This window comes from Pygoscelis adeliae, unplaced genomic scaffold, assembly GCF_000699105.1.
Source record: "Pygoscelis adeliae isolate BGI_AS28 unplaced genomic scaffold, ASM69910v1 Scaffold99, whole genome shotgun sequence".
Lineage (NCBI taxonomy): Eukaryota > Metazoa > Chordata > Aves > Sphenisciformes > Spheniscidae > Pygoscelis > Pygoscelis adeliae.
In genome coordinates, this window is record NW_008825493.1 from 574100 (window position 1) to 581895 (window position 7796).

At 40.9% G+C, this 7796-nt stretch overlaps 1 protein-coding gene across 1 annotated transcript in view; it reads left to right on the forward strand.

Moving 5' to 3' along the window:
• The window catches only part of ACAD11 (acyl-CoA dehydrogenase family, member 11), a 38251-nt gene that overhangs the window by 20686 nt on the left and 9769 nt on the right, over positions 1 to 7796 (forward strand). Inside the window, 2 exon segments of the mRNA XM_009331263.1 lie at positions 6511 to 6596; positions 6790 to 6861. Coding sequence (XP_009329538.1) covers positions 6511 to 6596; positions 6790 to 6861 — 158 coding nt within the window.

Consider the following 7796-nt stretch of genomic DNA (forward strand, 5'->3'; position numbering starts at 1 on the left):
GTCAGACTCCTAATCGAGTTAGTGTTTGATAATATTTCTACAGAAACTGCAAGGAGGCAGATACTGTAGAAGAAGAATAAAAATATGCTATTCCATCCGCGAGGTTTCTTCCACTTGCAGTGTGCTGTCTGCATTATAAAGAATCAAAACTTTTACAGGAAAGGGAAGATGGAGAAGTTCTGCAGTTTACGTGCAGATGTTAATATTTCTGCATCTGAGGCATGGACTTACCTGTGCTAAGAATTCTTAAAATGACTGGCTCTCGCTTAAATTTCCATAATCTCTACAGCTTCAAATTGGTCTTTTGTGCAAGAGTACCTTGTGCAGAGTGTCAGGAGCCTTCCATGATCTTCCAGAGCTTTTATTTTGTTTGAATTATCCTGTATCCTGTAGCAGTCTAATGAGTTTCAGTAAATGCAATAGTGATGCCAAACAACAGAGAGAGATTTTGAGCAGACCAGAGGTGAGGTTTTGCTTTTTGGCACATTGGCTAAACTGATGTACCTGCTGCGGCTGCTTTAGCCATCCAACTATTTTGGAATATGTGAAAGGAAAGGTTTTTCAAAATGGGCAACTAAGAATGTGATGGGCAAATGTTTTCCACATGCTTCTAGCTTCATTTGCATTCACAACAAGAAAGAAAAATGGGCTGGGAGAGGAATTGGAGTCTAGAGAAAGAGTGCTGCAATATTTGTGCATATTTCTGCAGTGTTTTTATCTTGAGTTATCACAGCACTTCACTGGTGTTCTTCACAGTGGGAGATAAGACATTTGGGTTGCTTCCAGCACATCTGCTTCTCGCAAGTCATTAGAGGCCTGAGCTATATCTCTTTAAAATAAGTGAATCTCTCAGTTCTGAATGGGCTTTGTCTCAATATGGTCCCCAACAAGATAGAATAATCAGGGTAGAACTGAGAAAGCTCCCAGGTGTTGCCTGCAGAAAAGATGGTTGTGTTACCAGTGCCTTAGAGGTCCCGTGGACAGGCTGTAGGAAGGCAGTTCATGTAAATCCTATACTGTTTATTACAGTACCTCAGCTCCTCTTAACTTTGCAGGGTGCAGGGAGGACAGAACCTTCCAGTCAGGGTACAAAAATAATACTGTCATGTAATACTAGATTTCAATATGGCCCTATAGGCTCAAAAATAACAAAAATTATTTCATAAGTAAGAGGGAATGCAAAATGGCAATCGATCTTGTTTAAATAAGAAGTGCTTGTGGCTGTGTAAAAATGGGATGAAGGTGAGGAAAAAAACATTCCTAAATGTTGTTGACAGCAGCTGTTCTCCCTGGCACCATCTGAGTCTGTGAGCTCTAGCTGGGACTGACTAGCAGCCACATTCAGTGGCAGGACTGCATAGCCCTTGCTGATTAGCTGCAGAACCCCAGCATTGTCTCTGTCTTTACTGGTTGTACCCAATTTGCTCGCAGCTACTTTATAATCTTTACCATATGTGAACCAGATGCCCAGCGGTGTTACCTGGAGAAGATGAGATAAAACTATGGAATACATTGTGCTGGTGGATAGAAATTACTGCAGGCTTCCCTTTTCTCCATTAGAAGATCCCCATATTACAACAATCAATACCACGCTGCCATCCACCCTACTCAGTCCAGTTTCTTCTTGTAGGAGAGTCCAGAACATGTGTTTATCAGTGCCTTTCTAGGAAGCTGCCAAGTCTGTAACGTCACCACAGACCCCTGATCTTCAGCAGAGAGAGGTAACCCACCAGGATCACCGGTGCAGCAGCCAACGTGGCAAGAGTCATAGATATTCTGGGCATTCAAGTAGTAGATTATCCTGCCTTAGTCATCTTAGCCAAAACTTTAAAGACTGGACACTGAAAAACAGTTAACTAGATTGCAAGAATTAAGTGCTATTGGCTTCTGAAACCAGGTTATATGGCAGCTTCTTTAAGTAAAGGTTGTACTGTCCATGTCTGTGCCACATTTAGTGCTCTCCACCAGAAAGAACCTGTATAAGTTGATTGTATGAAGATCAGTAATCTTAAGCATGTTACACCCTCTGATAGCAAAGATTAGGCTTCTAATAGGATTGTGATCAACCCTCTAAGTACATTTTAAAATATCATTGTCTTTGTCTATATGACTGCCATGGAGAGTTAAAAAACGTAATACATTGTGTTTCCCAATGTAGCAGCATTGAGGTTTAAAAGTTTTGGACAGGTTCTGCAGACATATATATGAAAAAGCTTATTAATATGGAAATATGCTTAAAATTGACCTTCTAAAATCTCTACTATTTCTATTTGTTCAATTGTGAGTTTCTTGCAAAACTACTTCTAACTCCTGCCAAAAAGACAGGCTTCTCTTACTCTTCCCCCCATCCTCCAGCAGCTTCTTTGAATTCTGTAAGTAATGTAAAAATGCCATTTAGAAATGAGAGATTTATTCCATCCAGGCAGTCTGCATTTCTTCCAAAGCACTGGCGTCTTTCGGAGTCTTGCATTAGACCAGAACTTGTTTCCGGTGTTTATGGGTCAAAGTTGCATGAAATTTGTTTTAGGTTTTCAGAACGTCAGACTCTAAGGAGTAGAAAGGCCAGGAATCTGCCTTCCTTTGCTGTGTTCACATGGGAAAAAGTACATATGAAACGGAGGTATTCATTTGGCTTCCAGAAACTTGTATTAATGATTTAGAGCATCCAACCAGATGTCTAGCTCTCAGTGAACTCCTCACTAAGTTCAACATGAAAGCTGCTTCTGATTTTTTTCATACAACATGGTGAAATTTGCCTTTTTTTGAAGCAGGTGACTTGAGGATTGTTTCCAAAACAGTTTTTTAAGAGATTCCAGAAAGTCAAAGTATCTTTTGTTGTAAACCTCACTTCAAGATAAATGTGGTTTAGAAAATACCACTTGTGCAATTCTTCACCTTCTGTGGAAAAAGAGAAGAGTCAAATACCCCTTAAGAGTATAGCATTTCTCTTTGCAGGAGAGTACATTGCAAAGTACATGTTGTATTATTTTGGGGTTGGTCACCCTCTTGTTGCAGTTGCCCAAATGAGCCAACTGTTTGAGATCTACCTTTTTTTTTTTTTACCAAGCTGATTTATTCCCCCCCAACACCAGCTTTTTACTCAGATATTTTAGCTCGTTAGCATTGTACAGCTCATGGGCCACAAGTATAACCCCACTTTGCAAACAATGGATGAATAGCATATTGCAAAGGAGGAAAGTAAACAGCCAGCAGTCTGGCCCTCAAAATGGGCAGTGTTTATCAGAATGAAATAAATGTCTCTCCCACTTCCCGGCTGTCTATCGCAGCCAAAACCAGGACACCGGCCATCACAGTGGCTGTTCTTAGGAGGAAGTAGCTCAGCTCAAAGCCAGGTGGTTGTATTGTCTAGACCAGAGGCTCCCAAACCTTGTGGTAACAGCTGCCAGAGAAGTTAAAAAGTCATCTTTGTTTCTGACCTCAAAACAAACCGAGTTGGTGCAGATCAAATCTTGAATTAAATCTCTGCGAAACTTGTCATCTGCATTGAGATAGCAATAAAAAATTTACTGATTGTTACATACGTCAGGTAAAATCCTGCCCCCTTTTCCCTAGCTTTATTGTCTGTGTGAGACTTTGAAAGGAATGAGAGCATGCTTTGGTACTAAGAAACCTTTAAAGAAAAAGATAGTGAGGATTAAGGCTCTTAGAAATAAGATGCCATTTTAATTAATGGTAGAATCTTCTTTAGGACTTGTATATTATGCCAGCTGAACATGAGCCAGGAGTGTGCCCAGGCGGCCAAGAAGGCCAATGGCATCCTGGCCTGTATCAGAAATAGTGTGGCCAGCAGGAGCAGGGAAGTGATGGTGCCCCTGTACTCGGCACTGGTGAGGCCGCACCTCGAATACTGTGTTCAGTTTTGGGCCCCTCACTACAAGAAGGACGTTGAGGTGTTGGAGCGTGTCCAGAGAAGGGCAACGAGGCTGGTGAGGGGTCTGGAGAACAAGTCTTATGAGATGCGGCTGAGGGAACTGGGGTTGTTTAGCCTGGAGAAAAGGAGGCTCAGGGGAGACCTTATCGCTCTCTACAACCACCTGAAAGGAGGTTGTCGCGAGGTGGGTGTCGGTCTCTTCTCCCAAGTAACTGGCGATAGGACGAGAGGAAATGGCCTCAAGTTGCGCCAGGGGAGGTTTAGATTGGATATTGGGAAAAATTTCTTTACTGAAAGAGTGGTTAAACATTGGAACAGGCTGCCCAGGGAAGTGGTTGAGTCACCCTCCCTGGAAGTATTTAAAAGACGTGTAGATGAGGCGCTTAGGGACATGGTTTAGTGGGCATGGTGGTGTTGGGTCGACGGTTGGACTCGATGATCTTAGAGGTCTTTTCCAACCTTAATGATTCTATGATTCTATGATTCTATGATTAAAATGCTAGCTTTATGCCACAAAGACTTGTATCAAATAATGTTATCAATGGCTTGAAATGCTAGCAGATTATTTTCAGGTAACAATTTCCACTCAGATCTTTCTTTGAAGTGCAAACTAAAATAATTTGCGTAAAGGGGGGAAAAAACCTTCATTTCAGAGAAGTTATGCTGAAGTAGTAGTAAAGGCATCATGGTAACCCTTTGACAGCCTTATTTGCATAATTTGGTTATAATGTGGTCAGCATTTCATTCCCACATCGATCCTCCAGTCTTTATAGCTTTAAGAAGTTTTACTTTTCAAATGGCAGCATCTCACCTTGAGGTGTGCTTTTGTATCGCACTTACTTGCTTAGTTGTAATGGAGACAGAAATAATTAGGTTCCATTTCAAGTACTTTCTTGTTCTCTTTTACATAGGAATAGATGATGGAGCTGGTTCCTGGAGGGTTTGGATGTTTGGCTTTTCATTGTTCCCCTCCCCACAAGTCAACTCCCTTTTACATGTTAAGCAATAAGATGTATTTTGTTTAAGTCTGATTACTCAGAGTACAGATCGCATGCTTTTGCTCCTGTATTGCGAAAGGAAGGGAGTAAGACTTATTCATATGAAACTTCATTTGATTCTACATTGAGATTTTAATATTGAAAACTATTTTTGTGTTTACCATTACTAATACCATTAATTGCCTTGATCAGTTGGATGTGCTTGTGAATTACAGGGGAGTTTTAAACCTGTGCATGTGCCTGTTTAGAGAAGAATGTTGCTGACCAAGCTTCTGTTTTGCTGTCAGCTGCTGATGACTGAAGCCTCCCAACCTTTTCACTGTCACCAGCTTGCATCCGCATGCTTCCCTCCCTCCATTGCACTAGCTCTAGTGTTCGTGCAGCTGTGTGATGAATTGGATCAGGAAATTTTTGGGGGTTCACTAGCTTTATCTTGGTCACCTTAGTTTTAGTCTGCATCAGTTGTTCAACCAACAACTATCTCTGGCTTACAATTTATTTCGTAAGTATAGTACATAAAACACTTAACGAGTAAGAATTGCTTGCTTAAATCATAATAAAACCAAAACTTTTCAGAGCTTCGCTGAACTGAATGAGTACAAGTGGCACATCAGAGACCTGAAGTTATCTACTAAGTTTTTCACGAAGTTATCTGTAGGTATAGAAAGTTAAGTTTGAAACATGGGATGTTTGTTATGTGAAGTTGTGTGAGCAGAGAGCAGTGCACATATTTAATCGGACCTACTCATTCCATTCCTATATGTGTAAATATAATACTTCCCTCTTCTTGTTTAAAATAAATGTTGTTCAACTCTTATTACCAAACTAAAATTGTCTTTTACAAAAACTTACGCAAGTGATGAATAAAATGCTTCGTGACTGATTCCATTAAAATCACACAGCTTGTAATGCAAAAGAATTGGAACATTTATATCTCTAAGTTGGATTTTAGCCCAAATTCCACTGATTATCTTAAGTTTTTAGATTGGCTAGGTTCCATTGAGAAGTAAACAGTAACTTGCTTACAGCATACAGGATGGTTTGTCCAACAGCTGTACAGACAGTGGCATCTGTTGAGCTCTTCGAAGCTGAACGGAAGTTCATGGAGGAGATTACTGCACTTGCTAGAACTGGAGACTGAATTCAGGGACCTGGGATGTCACCTCCAGTTCTGTGTGACTACTAACTGACCTTTAATATTCTGAAGGAATTTAAACATGGGGATTCTTTTCCTAAACTATAGGCAAGCCAAGATGATGATGATGATAAACACGTTTTGAGAACAAAAAAGAAATGCGCGGGGGTGTGGGTGTGGGTTGTGGAGGAAATGGACTGGGTGATACAGAAGTACTTGCACAGAAGTGACAGAACTAGTAGTTTTTTGGTCGTGGTGCGTTAGATGCCAGTAGAACATTTTTACATGTTGAGTGGTGATTCAAGGAGTGTTAAAGCATGCATGCCACACTGCATGCAGGCAGGAGGACTGTAATCGGTATAGGTAAATCTCAACATGGGCTTTATGCGAGTGCTAAATTGAAGATAGAAAATAAAAACAGTGGAGGGAGGGGACAGAAGGGAGGCTCAAAGTTAATCATAACTTGTGCATTTTGTCTTGATCAGGTACGAGCAGCACAGTGTGATCATTGTTCCCATGGACACTCCAGGGCTGAAGCTGATAAGACCCCTCTCAGTGTTTGGCTATCTGGGTAGGTGATAATATTTATCAGCTATATGTGTATTAATTTGTTAGTAATCTCAGGAGCTGCAGTAATAATAATAAATATTGTATATGAAATAAATCAGTAAAATGCATACATAGAAAAAGGGTTAGGAATTGAAGGCCTGTGTTTTTATCTTCCTTTGTTTTACCCTGCTGTTGTGTTTTCTCTGTCCCTGTAGATGAGATCCATGGAGGACATTTTGAGATACACTTTAATGATGTGCGAGTACCTGTCTCCAATATAATACTGGGTGAGTTTCAGTTTTAATTCCTTTTTAATACATACAGCAGTGAACCAAGTTTTATGAAATGGTGGTATATTTTATGAATCACCATCAGTTATTGTAAACAGCTGCGGTCAGTTAAGCCAGGGTCTCAAACACATGTAAGAGGGAGCCCACTCTTCCTTTAGCAGTCTACCTGCTGCTTGAATGTAACTTGTTTAGAGCAGAAAGGTGATTGAAGGAAGCAGGGAAGCTGTAGTTGTCTTGCGAAAATCACTTCCCTGAAGTAGAGCAAAACAGACACTGTCAGTCAGTGGAGTTCTTTCTCCAGGACCAGTTCTCAATAGACTTTACAGACTTTTAAAAAGAGTGTTCTGCTGTAGTCTGTGGCTGTCCAAGCCTGGGTGCTGCAGACTTAGCAGAACTGAAAAAAAAAAAAAAGAATGAGCAGGCCAGCACTGTGACCTTCTGCAGGGAGAACTTTGCTCTACTTCTCACTTAGAAGAAATCAGGATTTACAGTATTTCCTCTCTGCTATTTTTATTTCCCTGAAAGAGCTTCCTCTCTTGAATAGTCCTAGGACCTGGAAACCTCAAAGTCTTCCCCCAAATTCTCATACCAAATTTCATATATGTGTTTTTCAATGTAAGAGTAACAACATTTAAATTAAGTCAGTGTCCTGGTTTCGGCTGGGATAGAGTTTTTTTCATCCTAGTAGCTGGTAGAGTGCTGTGTTTCGGATTGAGCATGAGAATAATGTTGATAACACACTGGTGTTTTAGTTGTCGCTAAACAGTGTTTATACTAAGTCAAGGACTTTTCAGCTTCCCATACTCTGCCAGCGAGAAGGTGCACGAGAGCTCGGAGGGGACTTGGAGGGGGCACGGCCAGGGCAGCTGACCCAAACTGGCCAAAGGGATATTCCATACCATACGATGTCATGCTCAGTATATAAGCTGGGG